The sequence below is a fragment of the Ambystoma mexicanum genome, chromosome 6q, assembly GCF_040938575.1.
Source record: "Ambystoma mexicanum isolate Mex_15411 chromosome 6q, UKY_AmexF1_1, whole genome shotgun sequence".
In the NCBI taxonomy this organism is placed as follows: domain Eukaryota; kingdom Metazoa; phylum Chordata; class Amphibia; order Caudata; family Ambystomatidae; genus Ambystoma; species Ambystoma mexicanum.
In genome coordinates, this window is record NC_090937.1 from 299,188,458 (window position 1) to 299,208,912 (window position 20,455).

A 20,455-nucleotide genomic window follows, 5' to 3' on the forward strand; every position below is an offset into this window, starting at 1 on the left:
CTCTACGAGAACTCAATACAGGAGCAAGTGGCTCCGTTTTTGTCATTGGTTTCTAGCCAAACAGCTTGATTCCTGACAGGCTTCTATTGACTGTGTTTTGTCTTTTGTATCAGACCTTGTAGCCTCTGCATCCATGTCTTATCATGCAGGACATATTTATCCGCCATTGCAGCTTATCTGTCCACAGACAGTTGCTCTTTGTCACTGGCGAACCCAGTCATCAAAGGACATTTTGCAGGTCTTTTACATCTTTTTCCTCTGGTTCAGGCCCCTTATCCCAAATGGGATGGATCTGAATGTGGTCCTCACTGCTTTATGTCATAAGCCTTTTGAACCCAGGGCCACTACCGTCCTCAAATACCTTTATTGGAAGGTGGCTTTTTTGATTGCGGTTACATCTGCAAGACGAATAAGTGAGCTTCAAGCTCTCTCTGTCAAACATCCATTCCTAACATTCCACAAGCATAAGGTTGTGCTTCACACTCACCCTTCTTTCCTTTCCAAGGTGGTTTCTGAATTCCATTTAAACCAGTCAATATCTTTACCGGTCTTCTTACCGAACCCGTTCTCGGATGCCGAGGGTTTTACACAACGTAGACGTCTGATACGCTCTGAAGTTCTACCTCGACAGGACTAGTGAACTTAGAAGTTATCCACAACTATTTGTTACATTTGGTGACCCGAAAGGTAAACCAACCTCGAAAGCATCCTTCTCTCGTTGGATATTTTTATGTATTTCCGAGGCCTACAAAATTCAAGGCCTTCAGCCCCCAAAGGGCATTCATGCACATCTGGTTCATGGCAAAGCGGCTGCAGTTGCCTTCCAAAAATACATCCGTTGGGAGTCCATAGCCAAGGCTGCTACGTGGGCGTCCCCATCAGTGTTTTGCAGACATTACTGTCTTGACCTGATCTCCCGGCCTGATGCCCAATTCAGCCAGGCAGTTCTTAAAAATGTGTTCCAATAAGGGATTTTCCATCAACCCGTAGTATCTATGGTTAGTGCTTGGGAATCTCCCACAAGTATGGAGGAAAGGGGATGGGATGAAGGAGTATGACAAGGTTACTCTCTGTAGTGACTACCTTACTCCTAGTTCATAGGCACCTTTCCTCCATATGCCCGCCCGCCGTCCCCTCTAATAAGTATCCTCTATTGTTGTCAAATGGTGCTGGACCTGGCAATAGAAAAGGACTGAAGGGCGATGCATGGAGCGGAGCTCAGGAAGGTGGGGCCGTGGGCACATGTGATGGCCCTGCGTAAAAATAAAAGAAGGACACAACATTTAATTTTTTGATACTATTAAAAAGTGCTCCGGTTCCGTCCTAAAGGACAGAATGTCCCACAAGTATGGAGGAAAGTGGACTGTGCACTAGGAGTAAGGTTTCACTACAGTGAGTAACTTTGTCATTCCTCAAATTACCACAGTACTTACAGTCCCTCCCATTCCCGCCCCCAAACTGATGTTCTCCTACTTGTTATAGGACGCAGACTGAGGTTAGGGAAGGACAGGTTTATATGCAGGGGATTAGAAATAGAAAAAAGATAAGCTAAGGGAAAGGCGGTCCAGGGCCAGAGCCTTCATTATCAAAGGACTATAGTGATTCAGGGAATTAGGATGAGCATTACCATATGCAATAGAACATTATGAGGGATCTTCATCAGGATGCTAGATCCCTTATGAATGTGTGTAGCACTTCACTCTTTGCACACCACTTTATTTCCCTGTGATTGTGTTTTGTAACCAATCACCAAAATCCTTAAATGAAATAGAAAATACATGTGTTCACTTTTAGATGCACTTAATGTGTCAATAAAATAGTCAAACATATTTGTTCATGTCTAAACACTATTTATTTTAAAAGCATGCTTTTTCTTTTAAGTACGCTCACTCTAACCCGACTGTACGTTTTGAATAGGATAAAAGGCCATAGTGATGAATGGAATATTGTAAGTATTGTAAAAACAACAACCCGGATGTTTGCTGATGGCAAACATTGCTCTCACCGCAGCAAGGCACACATGTTAAGTCCCATGAACAGCAGGAGATTAAAGGACACTGTGTATTTGTTTCCTTCTTGCAGATTGTCTTCATCCTTGGGTGCGAGAAACATCTGACCATGAACTCTCATCAACAACTGGACTCCATCACACTGATTAACCAGAGAAAGTACATCACAAGGTACGATTTCCGTTTCTTCCTAAGTCCAAACTTACTCTCTTCTTGCCCTTGCTATCCAAACATACTCTACTCCTGCCTTTTGCTAACCACATATGCTCAACTCCTGCCCTTCTCTATCCAAACATACTCTACTCCTGCCCGTGCTATACAAACATACTCTACTCCTGCCCTGGATATTCCCTCATGTTCTACTCCTCTGCTCACTATACACACATGCTCTAGTCCTGCCCTTGCTGTCCACATATGCTCTACTCCTGCTATTGCTAACCACATGTGCTATACTCCTGCCCTTTGCTATGCACACATGCTCTACTCCTGCCCTTTGTGAACCACCTATGCTCAACTCATGCCCTTCTCTATCCAAACATACTCTACTCCTGCCTGTGCTATCCAAACATACTCTACTCCTGTCCTTGGTATTGACTCATGTTCTACTCCTGCCCTTGCTAACCACATATGCGCAACTCCTGATTTTTCTATTCACTCATGATCTACTCCTGCCCTTGCTAGCCACATATGCTCAACTCCTGATTTTGCTATTCGCACATGCTCTACTCCTGCCCTTGCTATCCACATATGCTCTACTCCTGCCTTGCTGTCCACACATGTTCTACTCCTTCGCTTGCTATCCACACTTCTGCCTTTGCTATCCAAAAATACTCTACTCCTGCCTTTGATATTATCACATGCTCTACTCCTGCACTTGCTAACCACATATGCTCTACTCCTGCCCCTTGCTATTCCCAGAAGCCCAACTCCTGCCCTTGCTATTGACTCATGGTCTACTTCTGTACTTGCTATCAACCATGCTCTACTCCTGCTCTTGCTATCTTTGAGACATTCTCCTAATCGGTAGTTGCTGCATGGTGCATGCTTCATGGGCATGTACTTGTCTGACAGCTACATATGTCACAGAAAAGGCAAACGTTGTTATATTTTGCATCCAGCAACAACCTAGGTCCTCGTTATGAGTTTGGTGATAATGTTAAGAACGTGGTATTTTAAATGCTATCTACTTTCGAATTATCGCTGTACTATGATTGGGTAAAGTGTGGGATATTAACCCCATTGTGTACATAACAAAGGATACTGCATGATGTAAATAACACATAATGAACACATGAGGTACTTTCTTTTTTCTCCCGCTGTAAATATCCCCGTGTGATAAATATTGCATTCAAACCCAACTCATTAATAGGTGATTTTTTAAAAACAAGTGTTTTTTAAAATATCACGTTTTTATGATTGCCTGCATACTCATACTGAGGCCATTAGACTTAGGATAGACTTTCCAAGGACATGGTTGCCATTGTAAGTTAGTTGGTCCATGATATGTAGTTATTTAGACATTGAATAAGTTGTGCACATTAAAGAAATGTTGCTGTTGCGGGCTAATGGGGCACGGTCCCTTAAGGGAAAGGAACAGGGGACTGGGGGAGGTACCAGGGAGGGGAGGAAGGGAGAGTGACGGAATGTGAGGAGGCAGTTAATGTTGGGTTATAAAGGAGATTGGATGTACTGCCAGTGTCCGTGATTTATTTTTATAGGCCTAGCCAGCCAGATTCAACAACTGGCGATGAGCCAGCGACCCACGCCCATGACCTTAGGGAGGAGGACATGCAGATGAGACGGTGGACGAAGTGACACTGGCATAGTGCTCCAGGTGGAGAAGGTGGCCGACACGGCGTGCTGGATCCAGCGCATCCTGTGGAGGGGGCCGGCGCCAGGGCATACAGAGGAAAGCGAACATCCAGAGAAATGACGGCGACAGAGGGACGGCTGTTGGAGACTCGCCGCAATTGCCGTGGAGCGAGGAGGAGCTCGGGCAAGTGAGGAAGGAGGGGAGCTTATGCCCCTGAAGCAGCGCACCCACGAAGAGACACGCCGCCGCAGGAGGGGGAGAATGAAACCTCAGCGGTTAGGACACTGTGTGCAGCTGACCAACGCAGCGCTCACCACACGTGCTGGCAGTGTGGCTGCCTCCACTAGAACGTGAGGATTATAATGAAAAGAAGTGCCCAGGAGCAGCATGAAACCCACTAGAAAACGAGGGAAAAAAAGAAAAAAAACCATGAACGTGTCATGCGCATATGGGCATATCCCTCACAGACCCACTTGAAAGTGAGGACCTCACCAGTTAAAGGCACAGACCACCAGGGGAATCCCCTCACACACACATCAAAGAGAAGAGCCCACCACATAAAGGCAAAAACCCACCACATGCCACACGTGGTGCGCCAAGCCTGAACTTCCACTCACTCAGAGCCCACAGACAGGGCGCACCAAGCAGCCCAAAACCACCAGGCATTCCAGAGGAATACGGCCTACATGACACAACAGGCATGCATCAGAAACCCTGCGACAAGAAGACAGAGCGCTAAAGACGTCCCAGAACCCAAATAAAAGGGACCCAGGCACGACACCCAAAGCACACGACAGGAAGACACAAAGATGTTCCAAGCAGGGGCTGTGGCAGAGGATGCAGCTGTGCAGGTCACAGCAGGAGTAGCCCCCACTAACTCTGTGTCCTTTCTACACCACCCGAAACCTTTCACTCTGGAGCCACAAAAAGATTAAGGCCAAAGATGGCAGGAATGGATGGATGAGTTCGATGAATTCATGAGGGTGGTGGGAAACCAAGATGCACCCAACAAACTAGACATCTTCACCAACCTAGTAGGAAAAGAGATGAAGAGTGTCATCAAGGCCATTTCTCCACAAGAAAAGTCTACCTACCAACTGCTCATCACTTCAATCAACTGACGACTGGTAGTCTTGCCCAACAAAGATTATGAAAGGTATACATTCAATCAATGCACCCAAGCACCCCATGAGACAACCAGACAGTTTATACTTCGCCTCCAAAGGAAAATCATATAGTGTGATTTAGCGAACTTTAATGATGACAAAGCCATCAGACTGAGGTTGATAGAGGGATGCATATCCTCATAATTTAGGAAACACCTGCTGAAGAAACCTCTCCCACTGCAGGAAAGAGCCAAACTAGTAAGGGTCTACGAGCGGGTTGATGAACAGGTAGCCCAAATGGAGAACCCGAAAAAAGCGGATAGAATTGCCAATATTGTCAACGCCCCCAAGGATAGGCTCGACAAGTGGGCACCCAGTCCTGCCATGACATCTGGAATACATCACGCCGAGCTCAACCTGAAAGACAGTGCTATAGATGCGGGATTGAGTTCCCGCACAAGGGCCAATGCCCCGCCATCGGCCAAATGTGCATGAGGTGCGGCCAGGAGAACCATTTACTGGCAGTGGTGGGACCCCGGCAATGGGTCCCACCACTGCCAGCATACAGACCATCACCACAAGTGACTCCCCCTAGGAGATACGACCCAACGAGAGCTACCAATCAACGACCATGCCCGGAGAGGGAAGGTGCAAGGATCGGCTTCAACAGAAACACAGCAGCCTATACGACACACCCCGTATTCATCCGAGCTGTGGAGAACCTACACGTTGACATGCCAGATCGGGTCTTTGACAACCCGGAACACCCCTTTTGCACGCAACTGTACCAAGGGGAAGAACATTGACGAGAACCCCCCACGGACGACCCCTACGAGAACTCGCCGACAGAAGAGTCACTGAGTGCCGAACCATACTACAAGTATGACCGGTACAGTAAGGAGTATGTCCGGCTTATATGATACCTCCGACAACAGCACAGCCCGAAGGTGACGGTGCTCCTCGGAGGACTCCACACTCCTTTCCTCATCGACACAGGGGCTACCGTAAATGTGATGAATGAGAAGACATACAAGGCAATAGGCATATACCCACTGCAACTATCCTGGGCCTGCATCTTCCAGTGGGGGGCGCCCCTACCACTACAATCCAAGGGACAATTCTCCTGCGACCTGATACACAGGGGGCATCGAATACCTGTCACGATTCACGTCATTAACAGTCCAGTAACCGGAAGGTGCCTCCTCAGCTATAAGATGGCCACCACCCTACAACTCAATGACATTCAGTATGATCAATCCGAGACGATCCAGGTACTCCCTCCACATTTCCAAATTATACAAACCCTGGCACAAAAAGTACTGGATATGGATGAGCTAAAAATGGCAATCCCCAATCTGTTCAAGGGTATAGGCATGCTAAAGGATACAGTCACCCGACTGCACATTGATCCCACAATACGGCCTGTCCCACAGCACCCACGGTTGATAGGGTTCCATTTACAAGACAAAGTGTCTCGAGAGCTACAACTACTGATGGACAACAACATCATCGAGAGAGTGGAAGGACCCACACGCTGGGTGTCACCCTTAGTGGTGGTTCCCAAGCCAGACGGATGCCTCTGTCTCTGCATTGACAAGAGGATTCTTAATACTGCAATCCAAAGGGAGAGACATCCAGGTCCCATCATAGAGGACATGCTGGTAAGACTCAACTGAGACACCCGGTTCTCGAAGTTGGACCTGAATCAAGGCTTCCACCAGCTGGTCATCAACTCGACCCCGCCTCAAGGCCGATAGCAACCTTCATGACCCACGAAGGCCTGTTCCGCTACAAGCGGCTGAACTTTGGAATATCTTTGGCAGCCGAGATATTCCAGGTGACAATACACAGGTTGTTAGTACCAGTCACCAACGCCTTCCACTATAGTGACAATATCTTGTTGTTTGGGGTCACACAAGAACATCATGACGATGCACTAAGACAAGTGTGACCCATTCTCCAGGATGCAGGCCATACCTTCAATGGGCCAAAATGTACCATTAACAAGCACAGCCTATGCTTCTTTGGACATATCTTTTCAGATCAGGGCATCGTGGCGGACCCAGATAAAATCAGCGCCATTGTCGACCTGGAACCCCCGAAGGACGTGTCTGAACTGCGATCCTTCCTGGGGATGGCGGGCTACTGCACCCAATACCTACCTCACTATGCGACACTAACCAGCCTGCTTAGACTGCTCCTTAAAAAAGACCTTCCCTTTACGTGGGATGAACAGTGTCAAGACGCCTTCTGCACAATCAAGAAGAAACTAGCAAACAACCGCCAGCTCACATATTTCAACCCGGAGTGGGATACCGAAGTCACGGTCGACGCTAGCCCAGTTGGACTAGGCAGCATCTTAGTTCAAACCAACCCGCACCAGAGGTCAGACATGTGCATTGAGGCATACGCCAGCCGAGCGCTCACCTCCATTGAGCAGGCCTACTCCCAAGCTGAACGTGAGAGTCTGGCCGTGGTCTGGGTGTGCGAAAAGTTTCACCATTTCATAATTAGAAGGACCATTGTCCTCATAACGGACTGCCAAGTTCTCCTGTCGCTCTTCGGGTATCCCAAAATCAAGACGTTGCCTCGCATAGAGTGGTGGGGCATTCGCCTCCAGGAGTAAGACTACACCATTGTCCACAAGCCGGGAGAGGCCAAAACGGCAGGACTACTTATCGAGGCACCCCGGCAGTGCCCCAGACACCGACATACAGCTGGAGGCTGAATCATACATTGCATATCTGTCCCTGAATGCCCTACCTCCTGCCTACCTCCCGCCATCACGAAGGAGCATTTTGACGAGAAGTGCAGGGCTGACCCCACCATCAGGGCGGTCGTCCAACTCACAAACACCAACAGATGGTGCTATGTGTCCACAGAATACTTTGAAATGGGGGAGGTGGACAGGAGAGATCTGCAGAGAATGGCAAAGATTCACAGAGAACTAGCCACAACAGAACAAGGGACACTCCTGAGAGGAAACTGGCTGGTGGCCCCTAAGAGCCTCAGGAAAGCCCTCATCATCATTGCGCATGAAGGACACAGGGTCATAGCCAATACAAACAAGATCTTATGCAATCAAGTGTGGTTCCCCTACATGAACACCATAATCAAGAACACACTGTGACACTGCATACCATGTCAGGTGACCCCGCCTATCGCACCGCCATGCCCGCTCCAAATAGTTCTGCGACCTGGAGGGCTCTGGCAAAGGGTGGAATGGACTTTTACGGGCCCATGGAAGAAGGTGTCATCTCCTGGTGGACATCGATGAATATTCCCGATTTCCCTTGGTGAAGCATGTCCCATCGACAGCATTCCATCAAGTTGTGACAGTAGTGGATGAACTGTTCAGTGAATGGGGCACCCCCAACATCGTCAAAACGGACAACGGCCCACCATTTCAAGGACAAGAATTCAGGAAGTTCGCTGCACACCTGGGATTCCAACATCAGAGGACCACACAACTGTGGCCACAGGCCAACGGCATGGTGGAGCGGTTCATGGTGACCATAAAGAGGGCGTCCCGCTGCAGAACTGGCATCCATGCCCCAGGCAATATCCCAGATGCTGAGGAGCTACAGGAATACCACTCATGAAGCAACTGGCAAAACCCCGGCAGAACTCATGATCAAATATAAGCCACAAACATATGACTGCTGCAGCTGGAGGACTACACTCTGACCGAAGACACCGAGATCAGAGAAAGGGAGGCAGAGAGAAGAAAAAAGGCCAAAGACGGATCAAAAGAGGAAGGCCAAAGAACACCAGATCCGGGTAGGCGAGGACGTACTGGTCCGACAGACGCAACAAAGAAAAACAGACTCTAGATACAGAGCCAAACCCCTTGTGGTCACTGAAGTCAGAGGGCCCATGATAACGGCCACCGGAGAGAGCAGAGACATAACGAGGAATGCGTCATTCTTTTGCAAGAGGATCAGGAAGAAGATGCACCCACAACGGAAGACGAAATGAGGGAGGTCGAACCCCAGCCAGAGCACAGCGAAGTATTCGCAGGCCGCCCCGCCTCATCAAATAGATGTAGGCCCACAAACTCCCGTGATAAGTAAGGGGGAGGGGGTTGCGGGCTAATGGGACATGGTCCCCTTAAGGGAAAGGAACAAGGGACTGGGGAGGGAGCAGGGAGGGGGAGGAAGGGAGAGGGATGGCCTGTGAGGAAGCAGTTAATGTTGGGTAATAAAGGAGATTAGACGCACCGCCAGTGTCCTTGATTTAATGTTATAGGCCTAGCCAGTCAGATGCAACAGTATCTTATATTGATTAGAGACACAAGGCGGGGCTCCACTTCCATTTCCACGGCAGCTCTGAACGGAGGCTAGAGTCCCCGCTGCCAAAAGAATAAGGTGAGTGGGGAAGGGGAACAGGGAGGGGAGGAAACAGTGACCAGAGGGGAGGCTGGTGGGAAGAGGGCAGGGCAGGAAAGCAGCCAACAGGCTGCTCGAACGCAGGCCCAGATTGTAGGATTCAGCGCGATTCAGCACGCAATGCAAGCAACCTGATTGATTCGCTCCACGATCCTGGGCGCCAATGCTTGCTTTTTTCCATACCAGACTTTGTCTGATCGTGGAATTCAGCTTTACCTATATTTTATTTAAAATAAATTATACAATTTAGACTTCAAGTGTTACCTAGGGGACAGTTTAGAGCATAGCGGATTACTGCCAGTTCTGTAGATTTAGATAGTGGGTTTTGCAAGATGTACTGTCAGTAGCACTGCTTCCTCCTCACACTGCCTCTTTTAAGCTTTCTATAAACAGAGCTTTGGAATACCTAGTTGATTTAATATTGGCTCCCCTACCAACACTGAGCTCACTTTAGCTACCACCAAACCTATAGGGATTACACCTGCACTGTTGGGTGCCTACCAGATGGAATCCCATTGGGATCAACAAGGTGGGACAAGTAGGTCCCACGCGGAACTCTGGTCATGAGCTGACAGATTGCCACTGCAGGCACTGCTAGGCTGATGCCAACAAGTACCTACTGTTGCAAGTAATCTGCCTGGATGAAGGGCTTCAGCCAGAGTAGTTTCTGCTTAAGAGCTGCTGCTAGTGGCTCAAATGCTTAATCGGTGGCAATTCCAATATCGAAATTGTTTGCCGTGAGGTGCAGTGGAGACTGACGAAGCACTGCTTCTGCAAGTTTCCCAAAAACATGGTCTTAAATTCTGGTGGCCTTTAAACAACAATTATCTATTTCCTATTGTCCTGCAAAGGTATTAGCGTAGCCAGAATGAATAGAGTGCAGCGCTGCACAGAACTGTACATAGGAGGGAGCTCAGAGGGTATATCCCAGTGACATTGCAGAATTACAATCATTATTTTCATTAATGTTTCGATTTTGCTACAGGCAACTGTCTATAACTGAAACAGGCAATTGACTGCAGATATTTTCACATGAATGAGGGTTCACGTAATGCAATGTTTTTATTAAACAACACACCAGCATTTCATAATGAATAACTTGAAATTTACAGGAATCACTGGAAAGCATAACATTTATAGTTTATCAGCCAACGGGATGTATATTTTGTTAAATTTAAAACTCCTTTACATTATTCAAAAACTATGACCTCTTTTCCATTAAGAGGTAGACAGAATATATTATAAGGCAATGATCGACACCCTATAGTTAAGTTAAAATACTTTTAGACTTTTCCCAAAATTCAATTGCTAATTTCTTTTGAATCGGTAGACAAATCTGGATGAAATGTTCCAGAAATAGTTGTGGAGGGTCCAAATTGGAGATTTTGGTGAACTTTCCTTAACTATTTCAAAAGTTATTAAGAAAACAAAAAAAATGCTGTTTTTGTCCTACTCCCATTCATTTTACCATAGAAAAGGTGCTTCTTTTGAATACCAACAGCGCAGAAAATGCTTAATGGATTTGCATCAATAAGTAAAAAAATGTTGACACAAAGCAGCACTGATGTGCATTTTGTTGATTTTGGTATACATTTGGCTAGTATTTTCTAAAACATTATGACTGAAAAGGGGGTGTCCCCGGTTCCCAAAAAACATGTATGTATTTCACATGGTGCATTGCTGCAGGGAGACATTTCAGAAATGAAAAGCGCCATTTGTTTTGCCCGATGTGAGCGACTGCCGCAGTAATCCGGGGGAAAGCCAAAAAAGAAAAGTGCTCTATATGATATTTGATCGTGGTTAAGCAGTGGATTGATGTCAGGTTAGAGGTGGGGAGGGGGAAAGACGACCTCCTGGTCAGTGGGGATTCAGGGGCAGGCTGGGATGCCCAATTGGCGCAGGAACCTTTGGTCTTTTGGGGGAATCCTGCGGCAATCTCGTAGGAGCCTCACAGTAATGAGATATGCTCCTCTTGGAAAAGAAACTGTGCGACACTAACCAAAGAGTGAAAGGTGATTGGGAGACGTTCAGGGGGGAAACATACATGGGAGGTAGACGTGGGACCAAGAAAAGATGAGGGGCCACATGGTGAGTGCCAGTGGGGATGGAGAAGACTTTTTTAAATGTTCAAGCATACTCTGCATTACCGCAAGAATGATTACAGAGAATGATTTTTGCAGGAAAAGATGACAACATTGATTGAGCCATGCATTGTTAGCACCATAAATTATCACGGAATAAAAAGAAAGGAAAAAAGAGGGGGTAATAACAAATAGCTTATGGAACTCTGGGGCTTGGCCATAGTATTTTTAACACACCTAGAGGTGGGATCTGATCTACTAGGCAGGGGAATATGGGTCTTCATTTCTAATTGGTGCAACACAACACTATAATGGAGGCAGCTGAAGGCCATGACCAGCGGTCCCTGAGGCATCTGACTAAGGCCCTATGCCTTTTTTAAATAATTAGGGAAACATGTACAGTTAGCACGGCTGAAGGCCATTTTCATTGGGCCACAAAGAAAATATAGCATAACAAATCCCTAGACATTTAGTGAAAAATCTTTAGTTAAGAGAGAGTGAAGCTGATCTGGTTTATCGCAACAACAGTTTGAGATTCAGAGGGTGAGGGAAGTGATGACAAAGCACATGAGCACATACGTGTGTAAGGCAGACCTCCAGACAACCAGATAGAGAACAAGACATTCCTCCTGGGAAAAAAGCTTGGCACACCACCTCTTTGAAAGGAAAACAAGATTTATTTTGTATACATATTCTATTTGCCACTGCCCTCTAACACGTGGTCGCCTACCCCGTCCACTTTGGATCCCGCAACCTGATTGGCGGCCCTCTTAGAGCAGTACCCTCCCCATTGGCCTAGTCACACGTTGTGCACCTGGTTGTTAACATGAGCTCAGTGGATACCTTTGAGGTCAAGTTGGCCCACTGGAATAATGGAGTGCATTACCTCTTGCTCCTCGTATTACAAATCACGGGATGCTTCACTCCTGGCTCCTCCCTTATCCGCTGCCCTTAACCGAAGACTCCCCTGGGCCTCTCGAAGACCACACTAATCAGCCCAATTGTGATGGATTTAGGTGCTCTGATTGTGGGCATGTGGCAGTTCAAATGGAATGGCCATCATTCTGGGGTGGAGGGGGGCGCTAATGCTCTAAATATAGGCAAGGCCTTTTGGCAGCCTGAGACCTTTACTCTGGCTCTCATGAGCTCATCCTTTGGGGTGGCAAAGCCCTGCCTTTGCACAGCCATTCACATTCCTTTCTGGTTTTTCAGGTCTACAACACAATACAATTGTATTTTGATCTATCAGGCCTAAAGGCCTCAGTATTCAGTTCTCCATGCTGGGGCTTGAGATGGGAAGGTGATTTGAAACTCACTGCCATACTACGCCACTACTTTCACAAGGGCCTGCAACATACTGGGCCTCACTTCAAATATGGCTGTGTTTCAATATTTCTCACATCTGGGACCAGGGCCTACATTTACATCCTTGTACATTATATTTCAACTATTATACGTCAATATCACTCGTGCCCTCTGTGAAGCCTACCTACATTTCCCTTACTGCTACAAAGCACTATATTTTTTATTCACACTTTGCATGTGCCACCCCCATACAGCCATTCACTTACATTTTCTCGTGCGCTAGTATATTTTCCACAGCCTAAATTTTTTGGGTGGGCATGGGGGCTGAATGTGCATCCCAACACTTGGAATTAAAGAGGGTATTCACAATGAGATTCAAAATAACATCCTGGATGATATCAACGGAGAGGAGTGTCAAGTTAAGATGGTCATCACTTCCTACACCCACTGAATTTCAGGGGTTTAGTTGCAATAAATCAGATCACATTAACTCGCGCTACTAAAGGGTTTCACTGAATACATACATATATATATATATATATCAGTAGCCAGACGGTTCAAAAAATGTTTAAGGTTACTATAATGTGCCCCAGAATATTTCTTTAAATAGTGTTGTTTGCTCCAGCAACAAGATATGCATTTCAAAATGCACAACATGCAACTCATTAAATTTACCCCCAAAAAGTTGGTAGTGTCACTGAAAAAATGCACGATAAACCCAGCATATATTAAGTGAATTAATACAAATTTTATGGAGAATATAAACACCTACATCGACCAAAACAGTTGGCATGGGGGCAGTAGGATGCTTTAGATGAGTTTCTCTAAATGTGTGAATACTTGAGCCCCTTAATCTTGAGGACGGATGCAATATGATTCATGTCTTCTGGTCTCATCTCTTGGTCCCATGACTTGGTCCTCCTGGTCTCATGCTGTGGTCTCATGTGCACGCCGGTGTACGTTGTGGAAATGATTATATCATGAGTAAAGATTGTAATTTGCAGTTATCATTTTAACCATAGGACATTGCTACAGAAAACCTTATACATTACCTCTGTGGGCTGAAACTGGAAATGTATTTAAACTATTATTTCAGCTATCTTTTAATTAGTGTCACCTACCTGTTTGGGTGGGAGCTCCATTGGTTAAACCAGAATTGCAAGCTTGTTATTCTATTCTGCAACTTTGAGACATGGCAAATGTGCCTGCTCCTGTGTTTTTTCTGGCAGTGCCAGGTGAACCCAGGGTTAGATGGGAAGACTGGAAGGAAGGATTCAGCAAATATGCCTTAGCAGTGTTTGGTGCCAACTACTCCAATGAGCGCAAGGAGGCATTGCTATTTCACTGTTTGGGAACTGCAGGCCAAGAGGTCTTAAAGAGATTGCCGGAGCCTTCTGACATTTTGGATGCTGGTCCATATGAAAGGACATTAGCCAAACTGGACAGGCATTTTAGAGTGGAGGAGAACATTATATTGGAAAGATATAAATTTGCCACGAGAGAGCAGAAGAATGGGGAAAGTATCGAGGATTTTGTCACGGCTTTAAGGGGCTTAGCAGTGAAATGCAAATTCACTCACTGTCAGGATGAGCACTTGAGAGACCAGCTAATGATTAAATGTTCCAATGACAGTATTAGGAAAGAACTATGGAAAGAGAGGAACCCCACTTTGGATCGAGCAATTGAGATAGCGAAAATGGTGGAACACACAGATAAGTGCATTAAAGTTCTTCAATCGGATACTGTGAACAATGGTAAACCCAAGTTGGATGAGAGTCAGGGTCCAGTGCTGAAGGTGTCAAAGGTTGTTCAGAGGCAGAGTACGTGGAATCCAAGACGCGCCTCGCAGAATGCTAAAAGGAGCGAAGAGAACAGACCGGCAACTGGCAGAGGATGGCGTCAATGGGTTCCTGCAAAAGATAGCAGAGGGATTCCCAAAGACATGAATTCTTTCAAGATGGTTAGGGATTCAGGACAATCCAGAGGTTTTCCAGGGAGAAGATGCTTTAGATGTGGAAGCTTGTCGCATATAGCCTCGGATAAGGATTGCTTTGCTATTCATATCATATGCAATGAGTGTGGTGTGAGAGGGCACATTGCCCGATGTTGTAGAAATTTTAATGCTGGGTCAAATCAAGTGCATGAAATAAGTGCAAGTTATGAAGATGAGTCATATTGTGAGGATGGCAGAGAAGTGGTATTTACAGTGAATGCTGTCAATGGCAGAGTGAAAATGCAGAAACCTTATGCTGAGGTTGTAATTCGAGGTGTAACCGTACGCATGCTAATGGATAGTGGTGCTGACTACACCTTGATAAGTGTGGAAGTGTGGAGGAACAAATTCGATAGTTGTACTCTGTGGGAAAATACTGTTAAAGCAAATGCTTATGGAGATGTTCCCATAGATATTATAGGTTGCTTTGATGCTGAATTACAGTTTAAGGACAGGAAGGCCAAAGGTTGTGTGTATGTTACCAACAGAGGGGGTGAATTGTTGTCATGGAGTGATCAAGCTGAATTGAAGATAAGGCTTGAGGCAAGTCATCCCGAGCAGGTAATGTCTGTTGCGGGAGGAGAGCCCACAGAGATACAAACCACGTTATCTGGGAAATTGGGGTGTCTTAAGGGCTTTGTACATGTAATTCGCCTAAAGAAAGGAGCTGTCCCTAAGATTGCAAAACTGCGAACTATTCCTCTTGCTCTTAGAGGAGATGTAGAGGAAGAACTCAAGAGAATGGAAAGAGATGGTGTCATTGAAAAGATAGAAGCATCTGAATGGGTCAGTCCTATAGTTGTAGTCAGAAAAGGCAATGGGTCTTTGAGGCTCTGTATAGATCTTAGACATCTAAACAGCATGGTTGTGGCAGACAGGTTTCCTCTTCCCCGAATAGATGATTTGATGGTGGGAGTAGCTGGGTCAAAAGTGTTCTCCATACTAGATCTTAAATCGGCCTACCATCAGGTTGAATTGCACCCTAATTCCAGGGATCTCACCGCCTTCATCACCCCGATTGGATTGTTCAGGTGTGTTCGCATGCCATTTGGTTTGGTCTCAGCCGCAAGTGTGTTTCAGAGTATTATGCATAAATTACTTGGGGGTGAAAAAGGGGTGATGTGTTATCAGGATGATGTTCTTGTATGTGGGAGCGATGAGAAGGAGCATGATGTTCGTTTGAAAAGAGTTTTGGATATTTTGAAGGAGGCAGGCCTCACCGTTGCCTTGGAAAAATGTACTTTTAAAGCCAACAAAGTGGTGTACCTGGGTCATGAGATCACTGGGGAAGGGGTTAGACCCAAGGAGGAGGCTATTGAGGCCATAAAAAGAATGGAGGAGCCTAAGTCTAAAGGGGACATACTATCATTTTTGGGACTGGTGGAGTTTTACGGCAAATTTGTCAAGGGGTTAGCAGAAATGTCGAGGAATATGAGATTTCTCACTCGCAAGGGAGTCGTTTTTAAATGGTGTGACCGGTGCAAGAAAGAATTTTTGATGATAAAAGAGGCTATTGTCAATGCTCCCATTTTGAAAATATTTGAGGAAAGTAAACCCACATTGCTTTTTGTTGATGCCAGTGATTATGGTGTTGGGGCTGTTCTGATGCAGGAGGATCAGACAGGTTTACAGACTGTGGCTTTTGCGTCCAGGTCTTTGAAGGGCCCAGAATCTAGATATTCAGTTATTGAGAAGGAGGCTCTAGCATGCGTTTGGGGTGTCGAGAAATTTAAAAGATTCTTGTGGGGGAGGAGTTTCACCATTTGCACTGACCATAAACCCTTGGTTGGAATTTTTACGAAAGGTGGTTTGGAGGGAGTGTCAAGACGCATTATGAAATGGGTCACGGCATTGCAAGGGTTACAGTATACCATGCTCCACGTAAAGGGGGAGGTTAATGTGGTTGCAGACGCCTTGTCTAGATCTGTCCAGAGGGAAATTTCTGACGATAGTGACTTTACAAGTTCAGAGGAGAGTGCAGAAATATTCCAGGTGCATGAAACATTAAAGAAAAGTGAGTGGGATGTGTCTTGCACGGAGGATGTTGTATATCAAGGAGTACTTACTCTGGTTGCAGAAGGTAAAATTAAGAGCCACAGGGGCGAGATGAATGGTTTTGCCAAAGTGAGGGAGGAGCTATGGATTCAGGATGGTTATTTATACAAGGGTCACCAGATGGTTGTGCCAGTCGGTATGAGGAAGTCTGTCTTGGAGTTGGCCCATGTTGGGCATTTAGGTCTGGCCAGGACGAAGGGACTTGTGAGGTCTGAATTTTGGTGGCCTGGTATCGACAAGGACATAGAGGAACAAGTCAAAGACTGTGTGGAATGTATTGAGGGAAACAAAGGCTTGAAAGTGCAAAAAGTTCCCATGGTAGTGAGGGAGTCCCCGCGTGTCCCTTGGGACGAAATTGCATTGGATCTCCTCGGTCCATTTAATATTGGTGGTGGCAGAGATAGCTACCTATTAGTAGTCATGGATTTATTATCAAAATGGCCGGAGGTATGTGTACTCAAGGACATATCCAGTAGTAGTATAATCAGATTTTTGGAACAACTGTTTTGGAGAGAAGGGTTTCCAAGAAAGTGTTTGTCTGACAATGGGACCCAACTTGTTTCCAGAGAGTTTAAAGAATTCTTAGAGAATCATGGGATTGAGCAGGTGAATACTTCTTTATATCATCCCCAGAGTAATGGGTGTGTGGAACGATTTAATAGGACTCTGATGGAGGCTATTAGGATAGCGGTGGCTACTGGAGGAGATTGGGTGAGAACAGTGATGGAACGCACGTTCCAGTATAGGCTAACTACCCATAGTGTCACAGGCGTGAGTCCATTTGAGATCTTGAGAGGAAGAAAACCAAATACTCATTTATGTCCAGGTTGGATGGGCAAATCAAAAATGGTGGATGTGGATCTAGAGAGTGTAAAAAGGAGAATTTTTGAAGCTGGAGTTAGATCCAAGGAGAGGTATGATCAGAAGAATTGTTGTAGGGAACTCAAGGTCAAAGAGGGTGATTGGATTAAAGTCAAGCTCCCCACCAAAGTTCGTAAAGGAGCCTCGTTGTTTTCTGAACCCAAGCAAGTTGTGAAAGACTTGGGTTCGTCAGTGTTGGTCAAAGGAGGAGCTATTTGGAATAAGGAAAGGGTGGCTTTTCCGTTTCAATGTTAATTTGTCTTCAGTTAGTTGGAGACAGGGACTTTCTTGTGACTCTACCTAATCAACCACTAGATGTCATATATCTATGCTCTTGATTTGTGCCAGGACTTGCAGCGCATCCAATGTTTTACCTGTTAAACCACGAGTGTATAATATTTATTTTACAGGTTTCAATTTCAGTTGTTCAATATGTATTTTACAGGTTTCAATTTTAGTGGGTCCTCACCCACACAGTTACTTGTTATGTTTAAGGAGGAGAGGTGTTAGGATGTGCAGTGTTTCCAATGTTTACCTGTTAAACCATGAGTGTATAATATTTCCTTCACTATGTCTATTGTCACTTAGATACTATAGAACATAGAACTGCATCTTATGTAGCAGGGTTCCAAGGAGAGCCAGTGAAGAAGCAGGGCCTTAGTGGGAAGATTGTACTCCTCCTGCTGGGGGTCATCTTATGTCATCAACTTGCAAATAAAAGGTTCTTTACCTTTAAACTACTGGTTATGTGAAAGCCTCCCTTTGTACATAACAGATACAAATATACTTTAGAATAGTTATGAGATAGTTGCAGCAACCTCTGAAACAAGTAAGCAAACTTCAGACCAACTTGTATAACTTTAGTTAACCCCTGCTTAACCAATCTTAAGAAGTCCAACCCTATTCTAAGTGAGTCTTACAGAGTCAAGGGAGGCATTGGGGGTCCAGTGACAAAGGGCAGAGGAAGGAAAAGCAGGTAAGCAGCCAACAAGGCACAGTCTATGGAAAGTTCTTCAAGTATACAGATAAGTAGCAGGAGATTTCTTTGGTATAAATCACAAAGGGTGGTCTACCCCAATGTAGCTCAATTTAGGCCTGGGAGGGGGATGCAAGTGACAGCTTAATTGCAACCCTCCAAAGCACAGGAACAACAAGGCAGGCCCCAGGCAAGTATTAGGGACTGAACAGTACCTTGTAAGTGAAGAAGCTTGTGCAACAGGATGGTCTGCAAGGAGAGGCGGCAGCAGACCCCAGTTCAGGATTGTTTGCCTTGGCGATTGAACAAACTTGCAATTGATCTGGCAGTTGCTCTAGAACAGTTGGACGCACAGCAGAAGATCTTCGCAGCACTGGCTCGTTGGCACCTTTTTCAGTTGAAGGATCAATGTTGTGTGATAGACTTTGCTCTGGTTCTTGGTCCTCGTCTTGGCTGAGGGGACTTTCAGGAGTGGGATTCAGCTTCTGGATCTCCAGGAGGATGCTGGCAAGGTTTCAGATGAAACCGCGCTTCGGAAGATGTTGCACCGCAAAGTGGCACAGGACCCTGGGCTCCATCCTACTGATGAGGTCCAACCAAACCGAAAAGCGTGTCTGGGGTTGCTGTTGGTACTCTTGTTCAGAGGAGAATTGCCTAGCATTTGGGTGCTGGACTGCCCCAGGCAGGACAAAGACTGATATGTTTTGGATATTTCTCCTCTGTGAAAGATAGTGAGCTAAAGAATCTGGGTAAGGCTCCCATAATCAGGACTCATGTCCGGCAGAGGGACTCCCAGGACCCCCCCTTGTTTTTTCCTTGCTCCTTGCTGTGTCTCTTGATGTGCCCCCCTGTCCAACTTCACTGTCCCATAACGTGCATTTTCCGCCCCTCGATCTCCACTACTGTGCTTCTCAATATGCAATTCCTTAATAGCGCTGCTATCCAGTCTAAAAATAATTTCATCAGCCCTCTACTTGTCCAATTTACTCATCGGTTTGCTCTCCTCTTCTTTTATTGCCCTTAAACAGGGCCAACTCTGCTTGTATTGCCTCTAATGCCTCCTCTAACTCTTTCTGTGATTTGGTCTCCCACTGTGTAATGCTGTTTGGAGTTGATCGATATGGGGGTGGGGTGGCGGCAGGCAGGGGCACATATTTTGGGTTGGCGTTTCCTGTGGCTGGGCAGGCGGTGAGTGGATAAAGCCCCTCTCTAAGCACGGGCTGTGGTGCTTTCTCTTGCGCTGTTGTGGTTACTATATTTGAGGTCGCCCTATCTTTGCCTCAGGGTATACACCCGGCAGTATCCTCCACATCCTCTACCATTTTCCACAAGTCTAAAATATCTTTTTGCTTCTTCAGTTGTTTACCTTTATACTTAGCAGTTAGGAACGTGCTCATGTGCTCTAATATCTCTGTTATTAGTACCGTGCTCTGCCCGGGGTGGAGGGGGGTGGTCATGCCTCCTTGTGTCTCTACCACCCTCTGCCTTCTCTATATTATCCTTGTACAATGGCAATACACTCTACATGTACTCCAGCAGAGTCATCACCCCCACATTGACAATTAGGTGTTCAAAAGAAGCTTCTAGTTATGCATTGCACACATTGTTATTATAGCCGTCACTACCAGTCCTCCGTTCTCACCTCCCGGTCCCCCCCTATTCACACACCCCTTTGCATTCACTCCCAAACTTCTCACACCTCCCACTCACACTATTTTCACAGGCCCTCCTTCTGCCTCTACCTAATTCACAACAAAAATTCAATACACTAAGACAATAAGCTGATATAATAAGCTAAAACAACATCCACTACTCTGCCTCCTTCCCCCAGCCGAAATATTTTTGGCACAGGAATCCGAGCTCTCTCC

The 20,455-nt window shown here is 46.0% G+C and overlaps 1 protein-coding gene across 1 annotated transcript in view; it reads left to right on the forward strand.

The window, feature by feature from the left end:
• RASSF6 (Ras association domain family member 6) overlaps positions 1-20,455 on the forward strand; it is a 288,183-nt gene that overhangs the window by 82,006 nt on the left and 185,722 nt on the right. The window contains exon 2 of the mRNA XM_069630785.1: positions 2,083-2,180. Within this exon, the coding sequence (XP_069486886.1) occupies positions 2,119-2,180 (62 nt within the window). The 5' untranslated portion in view covers positions 2,083-2,118. The remainder of the gene's footprint in view (positions 1-2,082; positions 2,181-20,455) is intronic.